At 37.7% G+C, this 24,142-nt stretch overlaps 1 protein-coding gene across 2 annotated transcripts in view; it reads left to right on the top strand.

Annotated features, from left to right (window-relative positions):
* Positions 1-24,142, top strand: part of LOC107644262 (kinesin-like protein NACK1) — a 38,498-nt gene that overhangs the window by 12,116 nt on the left and 2,240 nt on the right. Inside the window, exons 4-15 of one of the 2 annotated variants that reach the window (XM_021102860.1) lie at positions 20,831-20,915; positions 21,570-21,807; positions 21,901-21,990; positions 22,097-22,197; positions 22,335-22,451; positions 22,608-22,689; positions 22,769-22,836; positions 22,936-22,995; positions 23,088-23,212; positions 23,401-23,599; positions 23,700-23,810; positions 23,896-23,988. In XM_021102860.1, coding sequence (XP_020958519.1) covers positions 21,570-21,807; positions 21,901-21,990; positions 22,097-22,197; positions 22,335-22,451; positions 22,608-22,689; positions 22,769-22,836; positions 22,936-22,995; positions 23,088-23,212; positions 23,401-23,599; positions 23,700-23,810; positions 23,896-23,988 — 1,284 coding nt within the window. In that variant the 5' untranslated portion in view covers positions 20,831-20,915. Of the gene's footprint in view, positions 1-20,830; positions 20,916-21,566; positions 21,808-21,900; positions 21,991-22,096; positions 22,198-22,334; positions 22,452-22,607; positions 22,690-22,768; positions 22,837-22,935; positions 22,996-23,087; positions 23,213-23,400; positions 23,600-23,699; positions 23,811-23,895; positions 23,989-24,142 lie in introns of both variants that reach the window. The other variant, XM_016348083.2, reaches the window with a different exon arrangement.

Here is a 24,142-nt window from a genome sequence, read left to right as displayed (position 1 = left end):
GCAGTCATTTCTACATTAGAAATTTTTTAGAGCTCAAATTAGTTTTAATAAAGGCTTTTACAACACAATTAATTCTCAAACCTTTTCCATCACTAACCACTACTTGATCATTTCCTTCATAGCTTTCTTTCTTAGCAAGATTCTATGGATCAGTAGCAAGATTCCCTAAAAGTAACTAGATCCTACTAAAAACATACTAAAAATAATGCCAAAAAGCGTATAAATTATCCGCTCATCACTGCCTCTAAAAAATCTACCTCTTCCTCTAAGACATCCTCTAAAATTCCCTCATTGAACCATGTTTGCTTGAAACTATTCTTGATCACTTTCTTAAGTAGCAAATTGATTGTTGAACCTAGAGTGAGCCATATTTGCTTGAACAAACTCTAGATCAAGCTTTCTAAACCTTTCTAACATGTTTTCATAAGCTAGAAACACAACCCCTAACTCACCAACAGTGATACTTTTTGGTCTTGTCAGCAACGAAGTAAGTAATGGAGCATAATCTTCAGTCAAACCGTGGAGTAGCGCATTCATATGATCAATCTCGCTCACTATCTCACTAACTAACACTAGAGCATCAATTGTTCCTTTGATAGAAAGCAAATATTCATTTACCGAGGCTCCTATTCAAGTATTGCTCAACTTGTTTTGTTAACACTGAAGCCAGTAACCACGATTTTAATAGAGCATCTTGCCTTTTTCATCTTTGAAATTTTGGATTAATCTCACCATTCACTGATCTTTGCTGTGGTATTTCATTTCCAGAGACATGACTTAATAAATCGTTACCTTCAATCATCGCTTTTGCTTGGTATTTCCATTGCAAGAAATTGTTGTTATCAAGTTTCATATAGATCGGAGTTGCCGTGAAACTAGGAAAGCTTCTCGTTTGGAACTGAGCCTTGAGAGTTTATCGTATCTACATAAAGTGTTGAACTTGGATCCATCGAACCTGTGAGCTCTGATACCATGAAAGGTACCAGAAGATAGTTGAAAACTAGAACTAGTAAAGGGAGCAGAGAAAGAGAGAGTTGAGAGAAAAGATAGCAGAGCCCAGAGTTAGCATCTGCATCTGAGTTTCTAAACATTCATTACAAACTGAATGATAAAGTATAGAAATTATATATACACAGTTGCAAGTGTGACTGTATTGACAACTCAGCACTTTAAATGTGGAAGGTGGTTAGGCAGTATAAGTAACGTAACTAATGTTATGAAAATTGAACTGGACCAACCAGTTCAACCGGGTTAACCGGAAACTGGTCCCCTAGTCGGTTTGGTTGAAGTGAAAAATTGTCTGGCAAAAATTTGGTAAAACCAGCGATTAATCAGAGAACCGCTTGAATCGGATGGTTTTTTCCGATTTTCAATTTAAAAATAAAATAAAAAATACATAAACCCTTCCCCTTCTTTCTCTCTCTCTCTCTCACACATACACACCACCTAGCCCCCTCTCTCTTTAACCTCCACACGAAACCCTAGCAGCCTCTCTCTCTCCCAAATAGCCAGCAGCAGCAGCCAGGGGCCAGCGCTGCCGTCACCGACGAACTCTTCTCCTCAGCTAGCGTCGAGCCAGGCCGTCGTGATCCTCTTCTCCTGGATTCCTTCACCTCACGTCGCCAGGTATGCTCGGAGCTACTGTTGGCGTCGCCGCCTTTGTCCTCGTCATCGTCGGCCACCCTGAAATCGTGTCTCTGTCCTCATCGTCGATCCCTCTCTCTCTTGTGCGTCAAGTCTCTGTCTTCGCTTCAATTTAATTTTACTTGTTTTGTATTTTTATTTGGTTTTTTTATTTCTGATTCTGAGTTTGCTAGTTTCTGCTTATTTTGAGTTACTGAATTTCTGAATTTGTAAGCTTTTATCCCTCCACTGCTTCAGTTTTGTTTTTGGGAGTTAATTGGTTTTTTTGGATTTAATTATGTTAATTGTTACTTGTTTTTCTGGGTTAATTATTATTTTTTGATTGCTGTCTTCTGGATTTAATTTCTGTTGATTGCTGTCTTCTGCTTTTTAGCTTTTTTGTTTTGTTAAATTAAATGAATTAATCGTAATTATGTTTTTGTAAGTTTCAAATTATATTTTTGTTTTGTTTTTAATTTGTTACTGTAATTTGATTTCATAGTCTGTTTGTTTGATTTCATATGTTTTTGTAATTCTATTTGTTTGTTCCAAATTATGATTGTTTGCAAATTCAGTGGTTAGTGGTTATTACTAATTTGTTAGTTATTAGATTTGACTATTAGATTATAAATTCTAATTAATTGGTGAATTTAAGTGAAACAAGGCGGATTTAAGATGTTTAATAATATGAAAGTGTTGAATTTTCTAACAGATTTTTCTAAGAAATTTGATACTAATTGAATTTTTAATTATCCCGAGTTGCTATTTTTTGTCAATGTTATTGTTAATGAGTTAATAATATTGAACTACTGCTTTTGTTAATTTTTATTATTTTGAGTTGCTATTTTCTGCTATAATATTGTTGCTGGTTTTTTTATTTTTTGATCGAGTTAATTTTATTGATGGAATAATTTTTATTGACGGTATATTAAAGATCTTGAAGCACTTAATTATGATTATGATTTTTTATGATTAGTGTCTTTATTTAGTTGAAAACTTGTTTGTCAATGTTATTTATTTTAGTGGTAGAACATTATGTATTTATTATTTACATGTGTTTTGATCTATTTTAGTTATAAATTTTTATATTTAAAGTTGTTTATGAAATTTTTACAGATAAATTATGGACAATTTATTATATAAAATTGTAAAATTTTGAATTTTTTTAGGTTAAAATTATTGAGTTTAAATATTTAAAATTATATATTAAATTTTTAATAATTTTATTTAATATTTAATTAAACCAATCGAATCCCATTTGAATTCTGGTCAAATTATTGAATTAGTGAACCAGTCATCTCACCAGTTTATTGACCGATCCGATTTTTGCAACCTTAAACATAACTAACTAATAGATTAGAGTAACTTCTACATACTTCTTTAAAAAAAAAAAGATAAAACAAGAATATTCCAAGTAAACTCTACGAAAGAAAAGATGAAAACAAAGATTAGTTAGTATATTATGAATGCTCTCTTTTCCATGATCCAAATTTTGGATGAGTACTACCTATATAGTAGAGGCCGCGTTTTCAGAAATTGAATTTTAGGCCTTTCAAAATCTGTCCATTTACTACAGATTGTTTAGAGAAATTTGCTTACCGTAGGAATCAACAAGATTGAGACGCATGATGCGCGAATAGCTAAATTAATTATATTATATAGTATATATTTAAAATACTATATTGTTTAAGATTAGATTAAATAATATGTAAGTTAATATTAAATTTGAAAGCTAATTTGTAAAAAATATTGTACAATACATTTATTTAGAAATTTATATATGATTTAATATTAGTAATGTACTTAAAGTCTCTGGTATGGGTTGTGAGGTGGATCGGAGACGTGCGAGTCAAGGCAATTGTCGAATTGTCTTCTTAGAGCAGTAGGAGGTGGTACCTGCCAAGACACTCCAACGCTCAAATCAAAATGGATCTAAGAGGTGTGTGTGTGAGGAATGAGTGAGTACCTGAGGGGGCCTCTGACTCCCCTTTATATAGCTGGTGGTAGTTATCTCATCTTATCTGGCTAAGATAAGGAAGGTATTTGAATTTAAATGTCTGGTGGTAGTTATCTCATCTTATCTCATTTGGCTAAGTTACGACAGGTATTTGAATTCGAATATTGGTTAGAGATTGTAGGACCGGTTTGGACCGTTAAAAGGAGACCAAACCCCGGATAACCGAGTCAGAGGCCATTCCAGTGTGAGACCCGGGAACTGGGTCCATAATAGTTGCCCCTGGAGCGAGAGAGCAAGCGTGTTCGGTCTCATCGCTGGAGGAACCTTTCCTTGCCGTTGTGGCTTGACAAGGAGCTCGTTGTTTGGTTTTATATTATCGGGATGCCGTGAGGGGCTAGAAAGGGAGTGACGTCATTCTGCACTGATTGGCGGGATGTTGGTGAGTTCGGCTTTCCGCCATTTGGAAGACCGTCGGCTCATGCTTGTTTTGTGTGGCCTTTTTGGGCCGTTATTGTGAATTTAATTATTTTAGGCCTCTTGGTAGGCCGAGTTCAATACATTACTTATTTAACTTATTTGGATATCTGTTTTGTTGGCCTCGAAGGTGATCAGTTTCTGGAGGTAGCCGTTTAACTTATTTAGATATCCGTTTTGTTGGCTTCGCAGGTGATCGATTTTCGGGTCACTGTTTTTGTTATTTGGATATCCCTTTTATTATTTGGATATCCGTTCTGTTGGCCTCGTGGCGATCGATCACCGAGCCACCATTTTTTGTTATTTGGATATCCGTTATGTTATTTAGATATTAGTTTTGTTGGCCTCAGGGTAATCGATCCCCGGGCCGCCATTTTTTGTTATTTAGATATCCGTTTTGTTGGCTTCAGGGTGATCAATTTTCGGGTGGCCGTTTACTTATTTGGATATCTATTTTATAATTTATATATTTGTTCTGTTGGCCTCAGAGTGATCGATCCCTGAGCCACCATTTTTTGTTATTTGGATATCTATTTTGTTGGCCTTGGAGTGATCGATCCCTAGGTAGCCGTTTACTTATTTGGATATCCGTTTTGTTATTTGGATATCCATTTCGTTGGCCTCGGGGTGACCGATTCTCGGGTGGCTGTTTATTTATTTGTATATCTGCTTTGTTATTTGGATATCCGTTTAGTTAGCCTCGGGGTGATCGATCCCTGGGTAGCAGTTTACTTATTTGGATATCCGTTTTATTGACCTCAGGGTGATCGATCATCGGGTCACCATTTTTTTGTTATTTGGATATCTGTTTTATTTTTTGGATATCCGTGTCGTTGGCCTCAGGGTAATTGATTTTCGGGTAGCCGTTTACTTATTTGGATATCCGTTTTGTTAGCCACGGGATGATCGATCCCTAGGTAGTCATTTACTTATTTGGATATCCGCTTTGTTTTTTGGATATCCGTTTTGTTAGCCTCGGAGTGATCGATCCCTAAGTAGCCGTTTCCTTATTTGCATATCTGCTTTGTTATTGGATATCCATTTTATTGGCCTCGGGGTGATTGATTCCTGGGTCTCCGTTTTTTTTATTTAGATATCTGTTTTGTTAGCCTCAGGGTGATCGATTTCTAAGTAGCCGTTTACTTATTTGGATATCCGTTTTTTTGGCCTCGGGGTGATCGATCCCCGGGTCACTATTTTTTATTATTTGGACATCTGTTTTGTTATTTGGATATCGTTTGGTTGGCCTCGGGGTGATTGATTTTTGGGTAGTTGTTTACTGATTTGGATATCCGTTTTGTTGGCCTCGAGATGATCGGTCCCCGTGGGTAGCCGCGTTTAGTTCGTGCCGATGGATGGGGCAATACTTTTGAAAAAATGAATTTTATTTGAGGTTTAGACCTCATTAAAACCTCCCGATGTGGGTAGAAAAGAGTGCTTGATAAGAAATATACGATTAAACAACTTAAACAATAAATGAAAGAGAAAAAAAGAAAAAAAAATAAAAGGTAAAGAGATAGTCTTAAAAGACCTCGATCTTGTTGCTTTGGAAGGATGTTTCTATGTATAGTAGCACCGTAAGTTGGTGGCATTCTAGGATTTTGGGAGCTCGGTCCCATCTAGTCTTTCAAGCTTGTAGGATCCTTTTCCGATTACCATCTTGATTCGGTAGGGACCCTCCCTGTTAGGCGTGAGCTTCCCTTCTCCGAGAGTGGGGGGACTGATGTCATTTTTTCGTAAGACGAGGTCTCCTTGTCTGAAGCTCGTCGCACCGTACTGTGATTGTACCTTAGGGTTATTCTCTATTTTAGGGCTAGCTCCCGTAGGTGTGCTATGCTCTTGAACTCGTCTGCGAGGTCTCACTTTATTTTTTCATCGTTTCTTCCCACAGTTTTGCGTGAGCTGAGGTCTTGGCATGCATTGAGGTCAGCGAGGAAGATGCCTGCTGCGTCTCTGGATCTCTTACGGAGGGTCAAGTTGGTGTTGACGCACATTTCCACGACTTCTCGGTCCCTGTGTATCATTCCGATGATAACATTATCGGCCTCAAACTTCATGATTAGGAACTTGGTGAAGATGACAACGGATAGGTCGTTGATTGTCTTTCTTCCAAGGATGATGTTGTAGGTAGTGGAGTCCTTGAGAACCACGAACTCAAAGAGGATGGCCTTTCTCTGGCTTCCGGTTCCGATGGTTAGTGGTAACACTATGGAACCGTTCGGTTTGAGAAAGTTGTCTCCGAGTTCGATCACCCCATAGCGGTGGGTTTGCAAATTTTTGTTTTAGAGACCCAGTTTGTTGAAGGCTCCTCTGAAAAGGATGTTGAAATCAGCTCCGGTGTCGACCAGTATTCTTTTTACAAGTCCGGATCCAACTTTTGCCGAGATGACGAATGGGGTGTCTTCCGTCGAGGTGTTGTGTTGGCAATCATCGGGAGAAAATGTGATCGCCACTGGAACCAAGGAGATTGGTGCTTGGTTTCTTGTGGCTAGGACTTTGAGATCCTATTTTAGTGCTAATTTTGAATTTTTCGGCGCGTCCTTTTCGGTGGTGACATTTACGATTATGTTGGAGTTGGTTTCTAGACTTTCTTGGGGTGCCTCTCGTATTGTCTTCGGGTTGCGCCTTTCGTATTCTGGTGATCTTTCTTTTTTGGTTCTCAGATGGCTTGTTCGAGGGCATCTTTTAAGTCGAAGCAATCTTGGGTTTTATATCTGTATCCTCGGTGGTAGTTGCAGTACAGACTCTTGTTACCGCCTGTCCATTCCTTTAGTTGTCACGCCTTCAGGAGGATGCCTCGTTCTGCTATTTGGTGGTAGATTTCAGTGATGGAAACGGGTATGGGGTGTAGTTCGAGAACTTTCCAACCCTAGGTGATCAGTTGGCGTTTACGGGTTTGGGGTGTTCTTTCGGTGTAATCCTTAGTGATGGGTTACCACGAGGTGCCGTGTTGTCGTGCTGCCCTTTGTTGGCTGCCACAACTTGGCTCACCTCTTCATCGTTGTTGTATTCTTTTGCGACTCATTGAATTTCATGCATGGTCTAGACTGGCTTGGTGGTTGAAGTGTTTCCGGAAGTCTTCTTTCATGAGGCCGTTGGTCAGACAAAGACTGGCGACTGAGTCCATAAGTCTGTCGATCGTTAGGCACTCAATGTTGAAGCTATCAAGGTATGTTCTTGTGGATTCATCTTGTCTTTGGGTGATTCCGAGCAAGCTCATGGGGGTGTTTTACTTTGGTGATCCTGGTGGTGACCTGAGCCATGAACTTTCTGGAGATGTTGTGAAAGATGGTCATGGAGCCGTTTGGGAGGGCGTTGAACTATTTAATTGCGGGGTCGGCTAAGGTTACCAGGACGGCCCTGCACTGGATCGTATCGGCGGCTCCTTCCAGGTTCATCCTGGCCTCGAAGGCCGTTAGGTGTTCCTGGAGATCTTTGGTACCGTCGTATTTCATATCAGTAGGATCGTCGAAGCCCTTTGGGAGTTTGACTCTCAAGATTTTTTCTGTGAACGTGGTGGCTTCCTGATGAGCGGATAATTTATACGCTTTTTGGCATTATTTTTAGGTAGTTTTTAGTATGTTTTAATTATTTTTTAGTATATTTTTATTAGTTTTTTTTTTTCAAAATTCACATTTCTGGACTTTACTATGAGTTTGTGTATTTTTCTGTGATTTCAGGTATTTTCTGGCTGAAATTGAGGGACCTGAGTAAAAATCTGATTCAAAGGCTGAAAAAGGACTGCAGATGCTGTTGGATTCTGACCTCCCTACATTCGAAGTGGATTTTCTGGAGCTACAGAAGCCCAATTGGCACGCTCTCAATTGCGTTAGAAAGTAGACATCCTGGGCTTTCCAGAAATATATAATAGTCCATACTTTGCTCGAAATTTGATGGCCCAAACCGGCGTTCCAAGTCAGCATAAAAATTCTGGCGTCAAAACGTCAGAACTGGCATAAAAGCTGGAGTTAAACGCCCAAACTGGCACAAAAGCTGGCGTTTAACTCCAGGAATAGCCTATGCACATGAAAGCTTCTATGCTGAACCCAAGCACACACCAAGTGAGCCCGGAAGTGGATTTCTGCACCATTTACTCATTTCTGTAAACCCTAGGCTACTAGTTTCAACGGTGGAGTTTCTACACCCCATAGATTAAGGTGTGGAACTTTGCTGTTCTTCATGAATTAATGCAAAGTACTATTGTTTTTCTATTCAAATCAAGCCTATTTCTTCTCTAAGATATTCATTCGCACTCAAGAACATGATGAATGTGATGATTATGTGACACTCATCATCATTCTCACCTATGAACGCGTGTCTGACAACCACTTCCATTCTACATGCAAACAAGCTTGAATGTGTATCTCTTGGGTTTCTAATCTTATATTAGAACCTTCGTGGTATAGGCTAGAACTATTGGCGGCCATTCCTGAGATCTGAAAAGTCTAAGCCTTGTCTGTGGTATTCCGAGTAGGATTTGGGAAGGGATGACTGTGATGAGCTTCAAACTCGCGAGTGTTGGGCGTAGTGACAGACGCAAAAGGATCAATGGATCCTATTCCAACATGATCGAGAACCGACAGATGATTAGCCGTGTGGTGATAGCGCATTTGGACCATTTTCACTGAGAGGACGGGAGGTAGCCATTGACAACGGTGAAACCCAACATAAAGCGACAAGGAGTTGAGATTACAATTGTGCGTACCAAGTTGTTGGCGCCATTGATGATCATAATTTCGTGCACCAAGTTTATGGCGCTGTTGCCGGGGATTGTTCGAGTTTGGACAACTGACGGTTCATCTTGTTGCTTAGATTAGGTAACTTTATTTTATTCTTCAGAATTTTTAAGAACGAATTCTAGAGTTTCAGATGATACTTTCATCATCACAAGAGCTAGTTGATTCCCATCAATTTGGCTGTTGTATGTAATGTCTGCTGAAGCTTGGGTAGCCATGTCTAATCTTTTAGACTGAAGCTTTAGACTAACATTGCATGATTCCTGGAATTCTTATTAAAAATTTTGAATGTCTCTATTTTCTTTTCCAAATAATTTTTGAAAAATTACAAAAAAAATTATAAAATCATAAAAACCAAAAATAATTTATGTTTCTTGTTTGAGTCTAGTGTCAATTTTTAAGTTTGGTGTCCTGTATGTTTTATTTAATTTCTTGCAATTTTTGAATATATGCATTATGTTCTTCATTAATCTTCAAGTTGTTCTTGATGGTTTCCTTGCTCTGATCTTTAAATTCTCTTGTTTTGTGTGTTTTGTTATTTCTCATATGTATTCTAAATTTGTTAGTGTCTCTAATATGAAAATTTCTAAGTTTGGTGTCTTGCATGCATTGTTTATTTGATCTTAGTTCTTCATGATTTAGTTTCATTTTGTTATTATTCTCTAAAAATTCAAAAAAAATTCAAAACTATGTCTTTTCAAGTCAATAATACAGAGAATTGAAGATTCAGAACATTCAGCAGAGGAATTACACAGAAAAAGCTGGGCGTTTAAAACGCCCAGTGAGGAAGGAAAACTGGCATTTAAACGCCAGCCGGGTACCCTGGCTGGGCGTTAAACGCCCAAAAGGGTAGAATTTTGGGCGTTAAATGCCAGAATGGATACCATTCTGGGCGTTTAACGCCATGATGGCACAAGAGGGAAGATTTTGTTTTTAATTCAAATCTTTTTCAAATAATATCTTTTCAATCATATCTTTTCAAAATCAAATCCTTTCCATTTTTTTTATTATTTTCGAAAATCCTTGCTATAATTAATGATTTAATTCAAAATTTTCAAGTTGTTACTTGCCTATTAAGAAAGGATCAAATTTTAAATTCTAGAATCATGTCTTTTAATTTCTTGTTAGTCAAGTAATCAACTTTAATTTTAAAAATTTCTTTTAAATTGATTTTCAATCATATCTTCTCAATCATATCTTTTATTTATTTCTGATTTCAAAATCTTTTTCAAAATCACTTAACTACTTTCTCAATTTTAATTTTCGAAAATCATCAATCAATTTTTTCAAAATTTCTTCAAAATCTTTTTAAATTTAATTTTGAAATTTCGTCCCCTCTTCTCACATCCTTCTATTTAAGGACTAACACTCCTCCACTATCAGCAATTCAGACTCTCTCTCTATAAGTTCGAATTCTCATATCTACCTTCTCCTTCTATTCTTCTTTTCCTCTGACACCTCAAGGAATCTCTATAGTGTAAAATAGAGAATTCCATACTTTCTTCTCCTCTCTTTCATATGAGCAAGAGCAAGGACAAAGGCATTCTTGTTGAAGTTGATCCTGAACCTGAAAGGACCTTAAAGAGAAAGCTAAGAGAATCTAAAGCACAACTCTCTGTAGAGGACCTAACAGAAATTTTCAAACAAGAAGAAGACATGGCAGCTGAAAATAACAACAATGCCAATAATGCAAGGAAGGTGCTTGGTGACTTTACTACACCTACTCCCGACTTCTATGGGAGAAGCATCTCTATCCCTGCCATTGGAGCAAACAACTTTGAGCTTAAGCCTCAATTAGTTTCTCTAATGCAACAAAATTGCAAGTTTCATGGACTTCTATTGGAAGATCCTCATCAGTTCTTAGCTGAATTCTTGCAAATCTGTGACACTGTCAAGACCAATGGAGTTGATCCCGAGGTCTACAGGCTTATGCTTTTCCCTTTTGCTGTAAGAGACAGAGCTAGAACATAGTTGGATTCACAACCTAAGGAAAGCCTGAACTCTTGGGAAAAGCTGGTCAGTGCTTTCCTGACCAAATTCTTTCCACCTCAAAAGATGTGCAAGCTTAGAGTGGAAATCCAAACCTTCAGACAGAAGGAAGGTGAGTCCCTCTATAAAGCTTGGGAAAGATATAAGCAATTGATCAAAAGGTGTCCTACTGACATGCTTCCAGAATGGAGCATCATATGTATATTCTATGATGGTCTGTCTGAGTTGTCAAAAATGTCATTAGACCATTCTGCAGGAGGATCTCTTCATCTGAAAACCCCTGCAGAAGCTCAGGAACTCTTTGAAATGGTTGCAAATAACCAATTCATGTACACTTCTGAAAGGAATCCTGTGAATAATGGAACAAATCAGAAGAAAGGAGTTCTTGAGATTGATACTTTGAATGCCATATTGGCTCAGAACAAAATATTGACTCAGCAAGTCAATATGATTTCTCAAAGTCTATCTGGCATGCAAGCAGCAACAGGCAGTACCAAAGAAGCTTCATCTGAAGAAGAAGCTTATGATCCTGAGAACCCAGAAATGGAAAAGGTGAATTATATGGGAGAACCTTATGGAAACACCTATAATCCTTCATGGAGAAATCATCCAAATCTCTCATGGAAGGACCAACAGAGGCCTCAACAAGGCTTCAACAACAGTAATGGTGGAAGAAATAGGTTTGGCAATAGCAAGCCTTTTCCATCATCTTCTCAGCAACAAATAGAGAATTCTAAGCAGAACCACTCTGACTTAGCAACTGTAGTCTCTTATCTATCTAAGACCACTCTAAGTTTCATGACTGAAACAAGGTCCTCCATTAGAAATTTGGAGGCACAAGTGGGTTAGCTGAGAAAGAGGATTACTAAACTCCCTCCTAGTACTCCCTCAATACCTCAGAAGAGACAGGATCCTGGAAAGTTCTCAATACCTTGTACCATAGGCACCATGACCTTTGAGAAGGCTCTGTGTGACCTGGAGTCAAGTATAAACCTCATGCCACTCTCTGTAATGGAGAAGTTAGGGATCCTTGAGGTACAACCTGCAAGAATCTCACTAGAGATGGCAGACAATTCAAGGAAACAGGCTTATGGACTTGTAGAGGATGTCTTGGTAAAGGTTGAAGGCCACTACATCCCTGCTGATTTCATAATCCTAGACACTGGGAAGTGTAAGGATGAATCCATCATCCTTGGCAGACCCTTCCTAGCCACAGCAAAAGCTGTGATTGATGTTGACAGAGGAGAATTGGTCCTTCAAGTGAATGAGGACTCCCTTGTATTTAAAGCTCAAGGATCTCCCTCTGTAACCATGGAGAGGAAGCATGAAAAACTTCTCTCAATGCAGAGTCAAATAGAGCCCCCACATTCAAACTCTAAGTTTGGTGTTGGGAGGCCATCATCATGCTCTGAGTATCTGTAAGGCTCCATGAGAGTCCACTGTCAAGCTATTGACATTAAAGAAGCGCTTGTTGAGAGGCAACTCAATTTTATTTAATCATATCTATTCATTTTCCATTGTTATTTTATGTTTTCTGTAGGTTGATGATCATGTGAAGTCACAAAAATAATTGAAAAAGCAAAAACAGAATGAAAAACAGTATTAAAAATAGCACACCCTGGAGGAGAAGCTTACTGGCGTTTAAACGTCAGAAAGGGGAGAAAAGCTGGCGTTAAACGCCAAAAATGGGCAGCAACCTGGCGCTTAACGCCAGGATTGGCAATCAAGGGGGCGTTTACACGCCAACAAGGTATAGGGATGACAAATCCTTGACACCTCAAGATCTGTGGACCCCACAGAATCTCCACCTACCTCCTCTCTCTCTCTTCTTCACACCTTTCCCAAATATCCTTCACCAATCACCTCAATAACACCCTTCCCCAAAAACCCCTCACCTATCAAATCCTACCCTCTTCTCCATAATCTCTTCACCAATCCACATCCATCCATCATAAAACCCCACCTACCTCACCATTCAAATTCAAACCACTTTCCCTCCCAAACCCACCAATACATGGCCAAACCCTACCCCTCTCTCCACTCCTATATAATCCAATCTTCACTCCTTCATTTTCACACATCATACACACTACTTACCCCCTTGGCCAAACCACTAAACCCCGCTCCATCTCCTCTATTTCTTCTTCTTCTACTCTCTTCTTTCTTCTTTTGCTCGAGGACGAGCAAACCTTCTAGGTTTGGTGTGGTAAAAGTGTTGCTTTTTGTTTTCCCATAACCATTTATGGCACCAAAGGCCGGAGAAATCTCTAGAAAGAGGAAAGGGAATGCAAAAGCTTCCACCTCCGAGTCATGAGGAGATGGAGAGATTCATCTCAAAGGTGCATCAAGACCACTTCTATGAAGTTGTGGCCAAGAAGAAGGTGATCCCCGAGGTCCCTTTCAAGCTAAAAAAGGGCGAATATCCAGAGATCTAACATGAGATTCGAAGAAGAGGTTGGGAAATTCTCACCAACCCCATTCAACAAGTCAGAATCTTAATGGTTCAAGAGTTTTATGCCAATGCATGGATCTCCAAGAACCATGATCAAAGTGTGAACCTGGATCCAAAGAATTGGCTTACAATGGTCTGAGGGAAATGCTTAAATTTTAGTCCGGAAAATATAAGGTTGGCATTCAACTTGCCCATGATGCAAGGAGATGCACGCCCCTACACTAGAAGGGTCAACTTTGATCAAAGGTTGGACCAAGTGCTCATAGACATTTGTGAAGAGGGCGCTCAATGGAAGAGAGATTCAAGAGGGAAGTCGGTTCAACTAAGAAGGCATGACCTCAAGCCCGTGGTTAGGGGATGGTTGGAGTTCATCTAACGCTCAATCATTCCTACTAGCAACTGGTCTGAAGTTACTATAGACCAGACTATCATGATCCATAGCATCATGATTGGAGAGGAAGTAGAAGTTCATGAGGTTATATCCCTAGAACTCTACAAGGTGGCGGACAAGTCCTCTACTTTGGCAAGGTTAGCCTTTCCTCATCTCATTTGTCACCTCTGCAATTCAGCTGGAATTGACATAGAGGAAGACATCCTCATTGATGAGGACAAGCCCATCACTAAGAAAAGATGGAGCAAACAAGAGAGCCCACTCATGGACAAGAGCATGAGGAAATTTCTCATCATGAAATCCCTGAGATGCCTCAAGGGATGCATTTTCCTCCACAAAACTATTGGGAGCAAATCAACACCTCCCTAGGAGAATTAAGTTCCAACATGGGACAACTAAGGGTGGAGCACCAAGAGCATTCCATCCTCCTCCATGAAATTAGAGAAGACCAAAGAGTCATGAGGGAGGAGCAACAAAGCTAAGGAAGAGACATTGAGGAGCTCGAGCACTCTATAAGATCTTCAAGAGGAAGAACAAGCCGCCATCACTAAGGTGGACCCGTTCTTTAATTTCCTTGTTCTTATTTTTCTGTTTTTTGAAAATTATGCTTTATGTTCTATCTATGTTTGTGTCTTTATTACATGATCATTAGTGTCTAGTGTCTATGCCTTAAAGCTATGAATGTCCTATGAATCCATCACCTTTCTTAAATGAAAAATGTTTTTAATTGCAAAAGAACAAGAAGTACATGAATTTCGAATTTTAAAAAAAGTCTAATTATTTTGATGTAGTGGCAATACTTTTTGTTTTCTGAATGAATGCTTGAACAGTGCATATTTTTGAATTTGTTGTTCATGAATGTTTAAATTGTTGGCTCTTGAAAGAATGATGAAAAAGGAGAAATGTTATTTGATAATCTGAAAAATCATAAAATTGATTCTTGAAGCAAGAAAAAGCAGTGAAAAGCTTGCGGAAAAAAAAAAGAAAAAGAAAGAAAAAGAAAAAGCAAGAAGAAAAAGCCAATAGCCCTTTAAACTAAAAGGCAAGGGTAAAATAAAAAGGATCCAAGGCTTTGAGCATCAGTGGATAGGAGGGCCCACAGGAATAAAATCCTGGCCTAAGCGGCTAAACCAAGCTGTCCCTAACCATGTGCTTGTGGCGTGAAGGTGTCAAGTGAAAGGCTTGAGACTGAGCGGTTAAAGTCATGGTCCAAAGTAAAAAGAGTGTGCTTAAGAGCTCTGGACACCTCTAATTGGGGACTCTAGCAAAGCTGAGTCACAATCTGAAAAGGTTCACCCAGTTATGTGTCTGTGGCATTTATGTATCCGGTGGTAATACTGGAAAACAAAATGCTTAGGGTCACGGCCAAGACTCATAAAGTAACTGTGTTCAAGAATCAACATACAGAACTAGGAGAATCAATAACACTATCTGAATTCTGAGTTCCTATAGATGCCAATCATTCTAAACTTCAAAGGATAAAGTGAAATGCCAAAACTGTTCAGAAGCAAAAAGCTAATAGTCCCGCTCATCTAATTAAGACTGATCTTCATAGATATTTTTGGAATTTATTGTATATTCTCTTATTTTTATCCTACTTTGTTTTTAGTTGCTTGGGGACAAGCAACAATTTAAGTTTGTAGTTGTGATGAGCGGATAATTTATACGCCTTTTGGCATTATTTTTAGGTAGTTTTTAGTATGTTTTAATTACTTTTTAGTATATTTTTATTAGTTTTTATTCAAAATTCATATTTCTGGACTTTACTATGAGTTTGTGTGTTTTTCTGTGATTTCAGGTATTTTCTGGCTGAAATTGAGGGACTTGAGCAAAAATCTGATTCAGAGGCTGAAAAAAGACTATAGATGCTGTTGGATTTTGACCTCCATGCATTCAAAGTGGATTTTCTGGAGCTACAAAATCCCAATTGGTGCGCTCTCAATTGTGTTGAAAAGTAGACATCCTGGGCTTTTCAGCAATATATAATAGTTTATACTTTACCCGAGATTTGATGGCCCAAACCGGCGTTCCAAGTCAGCATAAAAATTATGGCGTCAAAACGCCATAATTGGCATAAAAGCTGGAGTTAAACGCCCAAACTGGCACAAAAGCTGGCGTTTAACTCCAGGAACAGCCTATGCACGTGAAAGCTTCTATGCTCAGCCCAAGCACACACCAAGTGGGTCCAGAAGTGGATTTCTGCACTATTTACTCATTTCTGTAAACCCTAGGCTACTAGTTTCCTATAAGTAGGACCTTTTGCTATTGTATTTTTATCTTGGAATCTTTAGTTCATATTTTGATCTCTTGATCACATTTTGGGGGCTGGCCTCACGGCCATGCCTACACCTTTTGTTCTTATGTATTTTCAACGGTGGAGTTTCTACACCCCATAGATTAGGGTGTGGAGCTCTGCTGTTCTCAATGAATTAATGCAAAGTACTATTGTTTTTCTATTCAACTCAAGCCTATTTCTTCTCTAAGATATTCATTCGCACTCAAGAACATGATGAATGTGATGATTATGTGACACTCATCATCATTCTCACCTATGAACGCGTGCCTGACAACCACTTCCGTTCTACATGCAAACAAGCTTGAATGTGTATCTCTTGGGTTTCTAATCTCAGATTAGAACCTTCGTGGTATAGGCTAGAACTATTGGCGGCCATTCTTGAGATCCGAAAAGTCTAAACCTTGTCTGTGGTATTCCGAGTAGGATCTGGGAAGGGATGACGGTGACGAGCTTCAAACTCGCAAGTGTTGGGCGTAGTGACAGACGCAAAAGGATCAATGGATCCTATTCCAACATGATCAAGAACCGACAGATGATTAGCCGTGTGGTGACAGCGCATTTGGACCATTTTCACTGAGAGGACGGGAGGTAGCCATTGACAACGGTGAAACCCAACATAAAGCTTGCCATGGAAAGGAGTATGAATGATTGGAAGAAGGCAATAGGAAAGCAGAGGTTCAAGAGGAACAAAGCATCTTCGTACGCTTATCTGAAATTCCTACCAATGAATTACATAAGTATCTCTATCTTATTTTATATTTTATTCATATCTTAATTATCAATTCTCCATAACCATTTGAATCCGCCTGACTAAGATTTACAAGATGACCATAGCTTGCTTCAAGCCGACAATCTCCGTGGGATCGACCCTTACTCACGTAAGGTTTATTACTTGGACGACCCAGTGCACTTGCTGGTTAGTTGTGCGAAGTTGTGACAAAGAGTTGAGATTACAATTGTGCGTACCAAGTTGTTGGCGCCATTGATGATTACAATTTCGTGCACCACTCCCATTATCACGTGCTCGCTTCGTGCTCGTTTGGCCTCCCAATGGTGCCGTCAGTCGTCCTTTCCGCGTCGCCATTCTGGGTCTCAAAAAACGCTGTGGTCATGTCGTTTACTGTGTTGTGGTGGTGGCTTGAGGATTGCTCATCGAGATTCTCTATCATGCCGCCATGATTCGGCAGTCCCACAGACGGCGCTAATGTATTTGAAGTCTCTGGTACGGGTTGTGAGGTGGATTGGGGACTTGCGAGTCGACGCGGTTGTCAAATCGTCTTCTTGGAGCGGTGGGGGTGGCACCTGAAAAGTCACTCCAACGCCCAAGTCAGAATGGATCTAAGAGATGTGTGTGTATGTGAGGAATGAGTGAGTACCTGAGGGGGCTTCTGGTTCCCCTTTACATAGTTGGTGGTAGTTATCTCATCTTATCTTATCTGGCTAAGATAAAGAAGGTATTTGAATTCAAATGTCTGGTGGTAGTTATCTCATCTTATCTTATCTGGCTAAGATAAGGGAGGTATTTGAATTTGAATGTTTGTTAGAGATTGTAGGACCGGTTTGGACCGTTAAAAGGAGGCCAAACCCGATGTAACCGGGTCGGAGGCCGTTCCGGTGTGGGACCCGGGTCCGTAACAATTAATCAACAAAAAAAAAAACAAAAAAAGTATATTATTTTTCATGAATCATGACAACATATATTTTGAACAATATTATTACATCTAAGTGATATTAAAAAAATATAAATGGTTAAAAGAAAAAAGAAGTGATATATCATATATAGACGATAAAGAGACTATATAATAATACATTCACATAATCACCTGGTACATATTTAGCAAATTAAGAAATAATAAAAACAAAAACTATGGTTATCAACCAAATTCTAGTTGTGCAAAAAATTAGCAAGAGTGAAGAATGAGAAAGAAGAGAGGCATGAGATTATGTGAGAAGAGATAAAGAATATGTGTAAAATAAAATATTGATTTATGTAATAAATATAAGGAGTGATGCGTATGAAAGGAGTGAAGGAATTTAAATAAATTTATACCTATTAAAACGAGTTAATATTAACATTGAAAGCAATAGTGCAACCTAGGGATGCCTTCCTGCTCTCTATACCGCCCCTAGATTTGCTCTCCATTTCCACCTCCGACTCCCGCCGTGGGGAATATTGCCCCCAATTTCTTGCGAGACTTAATTCCCTATAGGATCCCATTCTCTATCTCTCTAATAGCTCTGACTGATCATTAATTTTCATAGGAGTAGAGTTGCAAGTATCTATCCTATACAAAAAACAGCAAGATTTTATACAAAACATTAAATAGCATACGACGACTTCTTTCGAATTGACGCGGTGGGAGACGCAACAATGAGGCAGCGTGCAAAGTGGACGAGGTGGGAGATGCGACAACAGAGAAAGGAATGGACACGACGACGTAATTGCGGAGTGGAGAATGGACACACCCTCGAATAGGAGAAAGAACGTCGCGAACAGAGAGAATGGCACAGTGAGGGTTGACTGCGCGGTAAGGGGTGACGACAGGTTAGGGGTGAAAGTGCAGTGAGAGTGAGAAGGGAGAGTTGCAAGGGGGTGGTTGCAGAGAGGTTGGATGGAGTATGGACGGCGCTAGGGATCTCTATTGAAGAAGGGTTATGCAAATGAGTATTAGAAATTTAGGGTTTCTCGCTATATATATATATATATATATTTGGGGATTAGAGGGGACGAGGCCGGGAATCCTCACGGAGAAAATTCTCCATGGTCGGATCCTTATTCGGGATAGTCTCCGCGGAAATCCCCGATTAGTATTGTACAAAAGAAATCTATTATAGACACTAATATAATTAGATCTGTTCTTCATAGATAAACTTAGAATTTGCGCGCCTCGGAGGGTTTTGTCATTCCTAGTGTACCCTACCTAAAAATAAAGGATAAGAGAATATGAGCAGTTACGATTAAATACCAATTTCATAATGAAGAATAATGAATAATGAGAAGTAATAAACTTGATATGAAAAAATGAAATAAATTTTCTACTACTAAAGAGAAATAATATTTAAAAAGAATCCTACGATATTATATAAAGATAGATTATTATGAGGAGATGAAAATACAATAAGAATCTTATGGCATAACACAAAGATAGAAGATTATGTTACCTAAAAAAAAAATCTTATGTGGTAACATATAATAAAATTAAATGTCCAAGGATGATTATCCAGTTACTTTGAGCTCTCTTTTAATATATTATGCAAAAAATTAGCAAGTGTGGAGAAGGATAAAGAAGAGAGGCATGAAATTATGTGGGAAGAGATAAAAAAAATGTGTAAAGTGAAATGTTGATTTATATAATAAATATAAAGAGTGATTAATTAGATTTTTTATATTTTTTTTCAATTGATAAAACTATAGGGACCAATAGAGTAATTAAACATAGGTAAAAATGATGAGTGAAAAGAATGATAATCGCCACATTTTTGTGGGATTTTTTATTTTTATAAATTAAATAAATATAATAATTATCAAAATAAATAATTTAAAAAATATTTACCAAAATAAATACTTCTCTCTTATCTCGTTTACACCGTAAAGGAGATAATTTTGCAGGTATCTCATTCATTTACCGTATAAACGAGACAGGTAGACGCGCAATTAATACATGAAAAGGTTGGTAGAATATACTAAAAATGGAAAGATGGAAACGTGAAATTGATGCACGATAAATAAAACACAAAAAGATGAGATAATGATTTCACAATTATTAGGGAAACGGAATAATGAGAAGAGAAGGTTAACCGGATAATGGGGAGGATAACGGGATAACGGGAGGTTTCAATCCCGTTAACCTCCCCTATAAATTGTGAAACTGTTATCTTATCTTTTTGTGTTTTATTTATCGTGCGTCAATTTTACGTTTTTCATCTTTCCATTTTTAACTGTTATCTTATCTTTTTGTGTTTTATTTATCGTGCATCAATTTCACGTTTTTCATGTTTCCATTTTTAGAAGTGGGCACAATTACCGTATTTATTCTCATGGAACTTTCTTTGAACACGTATAAATTTTTTATTTTTTAAATTTAAATCAGTCCAATTGGATCATAATTTAATCTAAATTTTTTTATGTATTCTTTTTGAGTACTAATTGATCAAACAAATCCATTTTAATCTCTTCTACCGACAGATTTTATAAATTTTGAAATTTTAAAATTTAATGAAACACAAATTGAATAGTAGAATACAAATTTGAGGTTAGATTTACATATTTAAAAAAAATGAAAAACTATCAATCTAAAAATTAGGTTTGTATGCTTTAAATTTGACCATCTGATTTATTAATATCTGACTCTATATCATGATAAAATATATTAAATCTCAATGACGCTGAAAAATAGAATTATTTGTCGAATATTAAAATTAAAAGTGGCAAACACTCTCCCTTTCCTTTTTGTCCTATTTTTCCACGGAAGAAGTTGTCTAAATCTGAGAAAGAAATAAAAAGAATTATTTAATTATCATGTAAGAGCTAAAAGAAACACGAAAACGTTAGTATTTGAAACCGCGAGGTCCCACTCCATCGGTGTCTGACCGTCATTGATTGATTACCTGGCGAATGAAAACGTTAGAGGTTAGACGAGAGCATAATTAACGCTAATTAATAATTAAATTCTTTAATCTGATAACATTAAATATATACTTAAATAAACCAAATATAGTGAGAAACTAGCCGTTAGAGTTATCGCCAAATTGAAATGAAGTAGTCGCGTCGAACACACACTCCAATGCCATTTCCATTCACTTCATTTTCATTCTCATCTTCACCACACAAACAGCGATTGCGCTTCAAAACCCCTAAATTATTTCCCTCTCACTCTTCTTCTTCGAAGATTCTCCCCATTTCTCTACCTAGATTCTTGCCCTAATTGGCTGCTACGAGGCTTTGCACTCTTTCGATTGAAGAAAATTACTCAACTTGTGATACAACAGAGGTTGATGTGAGTGTTGTGCTCGCGTTTCCTTATTTATTTGCTGAATTACTGGAGTTTATTATTTGTTGATGGAGTTGTTTCCATAATTTTACTTTCCTATTTTGCTTGGTTTATGCTTAAATTAATGTAAAAGTTGAATTAACACTCTGATCATAGAATCTTCCCTTTTCCGAGTTTAGTCCTTAGTATGAAATTTTCCTACTTGTTTCTGTCTTTTATTTACTCATTTAAAGTTTTTTTAGATAATTTCTTTTAAAAGTAAATTTATGCGACTTGTTGATGGAGTTATCTTTTTAGAAAAGGGCTTAAAAACTCATTTGCATTTGCGTTTTGAGCATGCTTCAGTGAATCAGTCCTATATTATTGTCATATATCATATATTTGAATTTGAAATTTTAGGTTCTGTCGATTTCAGTTTGTTTTTTAATTCAATAAAATAGTTTTTTAATTTTAGTAGAGTTGAATTTTTATGCTTACAGTTTTATAATATGGACACAATTTATAGGACAAGGTTGCTTGAACTTGTGTATAAAGTTATCAACTAAGAGTGTATAAATTATCTACTCATGATTTTTAGTGTAAAGTGCATCATGGTCACTTTAGCCCAAAATAATCGTGTCCATATTTCTGATAATTTCATAACTATGATTTATCTAGAAGATGACTATCAAAGCACCTGGAACACCAGCTTCAAAGATAGATAGGACACCGGTATCAACCCCAGGAGGGCCTAGAGCCAGAGAGGAGAAGATTGTAGTTACTGTAAGGCTAAGGCCTTTAAACAGAAAAGAACAATTGGCTAAGGATCAGGTGGCATGGGATTGCATTGATGATTTTACGATTGTGTATAAACCGCCCGCAAATGAACGTGCTGCTCAACCAGCATCGTTTACCTTTGGTATCAGACAAATTCAAACTTTCCTTCATAATTTAATGTCTTCACTTTATTTATTTATTAGTATTATTTATTTTCGTCAATGTGTTCTTGTAGACAAAGTTTTTGGTCCTGCTTGTTTAACCGAGGCAGTGTACGAAGAAGGGGTAAAGAATGTGGCTTTATCTGCATTGATGGGCATTAATGGTAATGTATTTAATTTTTGTAGCTTTATGCCCTGATCACCCTGGTAACTTGTGCCTCTGCTAGTGACCTGTGAATGACCAAATGATTGCATGCATGTTTGTTGCAGCAACTATTTTTGCTTATGGACAAACTAGCAGTGGAAAGACGTATACAATGAGAGGAATAACAGAGAAGGCTGTCAATGATATTTATAAGCACATAATGAATGTAAGTTTCTCCAAAGATTCAATCTGATACTTAATCCATATACATTGGTCTGTAGATTTGCTTTTTTATTACTTCAGCGAAACATTTTGTGTCTATTTCTAATTTAATACTAATCTTTTCAATCTGCATCATTACAGACCACAGAAAGAGATTTCACCATAAAAATATCTGGACTAGAAATTTACAATGAGAATGTTAGGGACTTGTTAAATTCAGAATCTGGTCGCAATCTGAAGCTTCTAGATGATCCTGAGGTAACCTCAGTTTTTTATTTTAAGCATTTAATGCAGTAGCTTCTCTTCCTGAATTTGGAGTTTCATATTTTAATATTATTTAATTTAATAAACAAGTTCAGTAGCTTCTGTTTTAAGAATCTTGAATAACATCTTGATGTGCGTCACATGATGTAGAAAGGTACTGTGGTTGAGAAATTAGTTGAAGAAACAGCAAAAGACGATAAGCATTTGAGACATTTGATCTCTATTTGTGAAGGTAGGAGACTCTCGTAGGTAAACTTGGCCCCCTGTTTCCTTATTCTTATTCAAATAAATTAACATCTGTTGTTTGGCAGCTCAAAGGCAAGTTGGTGAAACTGCTCTAAATGATACCAGTTCGCGGTCTCACCAGATAATAAGACTGGTAAGTCACACAATTACTTGCTGAACACACAGAACCATTTTTTTTTCCTCTTTGATTTGGCTTGGCTCATTTATGTTTTTATTTTACTGTACACTACAGACAATTCAAAGTACTCTTCGAGAAAATGCAGATTGTGTGAGATCCTTTGTTGCAACTCTGGTAATCATAACTTCCCACATATCTTCTTTCGGATTGTCGAGAGAAAGTCAAAGCGTATATTGACTGACTAGAACTTATGTGAATGAGTGCAGAACTTTGTTGATCTGGCTGGAAGTGAGAGGGCTGCACAAACTCATGCTGATGGCACAAGGCTCAGAGAAGGTTGCCATATTAACCTCAGCTTGATGACTCTTACAACTGTAATCAGGAAGCTAAGGTCAGAATCTATCTCTTGTTTTAATGATGGAATATATATTATTCTAGTGGTGAGGACTAAGAACAATATCAACAGGAATGTTATTGGGCTGTTATAAGATAGTAGGAAAAGTGATCAAATACAATTAAACATGTTAATGTCAGATATCACCTTCTTATGATAAACTGATTTCATATGATTGTGTGCAGTGTCGGGAAAAGAAGTGGACATATACCTTACAGAGATTCAAAGCTCACACGTATATTGCAACACTCACTTGGTGGGAATGCACGCACTGCCATTATATGTACTTTGAGTCCAGCACTAAGCCACGTAGAGCAATCTCGGAACACTCTCTACTTTGCTACTAGAGCAAAGGAAGTAACAAACAATGCTCAAGTTAACATGGTAAGTACTGATTCTTGATCACCTTGATGGTTTTACTTTATCTAATTTTCAGCTTTGTGAAACAAGGATTGACGTCATTCTTTTCAAATGCTCTACATAGGTTGTTTCAGACAAACAACTTGTTAAACATTTGCAAAAGGAAGTGGCAAGGCTGGAGGCAGAGCTGCGCACTCCTGATCCCACTAAAGAAAAGGATTGGAAAATTCAACAGGTAAGTTGAGAAAAAATAAGATGTTAGGAACAAATAGATACCGTGTTACCGTAGTACTGAATCTTGTTGGCTAATAATGTCCCAGATGGAAATGGAAATCGAAGAGCTGAGGCGCCAGAGAGATCTAGCTCAATCTCAGGTTGCAGAGTTACGCAAAAAGCTACAGGATGACCAGCAGGTAGGTCTCTATCCCTCACACATGTTATATGAGCTGAAGTCTAATAGCAAAATATAGTGAGTTAATTGTAGCTGTAACTCTATTAGTTAGGTAATTCCTATAATTACACACACACACACATGTAACAACACCCAATTAGACTTCAGCTCATGTA

Source organism: Arachis ipaensis, chromosome B05 (genome assembly GCF_000816755.2).
Source record: "Arachis ipaensis cultivar K30076 chromosome B05, Araip1.1, whole genome shotgun sequence".
Lineage (NCBI taxonomy): Eukaryota > Viridiplantae > Streptophyta > Magnoliopsida > Fabales > Fabaceae > Arachis > Arachis ipaensis.
This window is presented reverse-complemented; position numbering and strand designations above follow the sequence as displayed.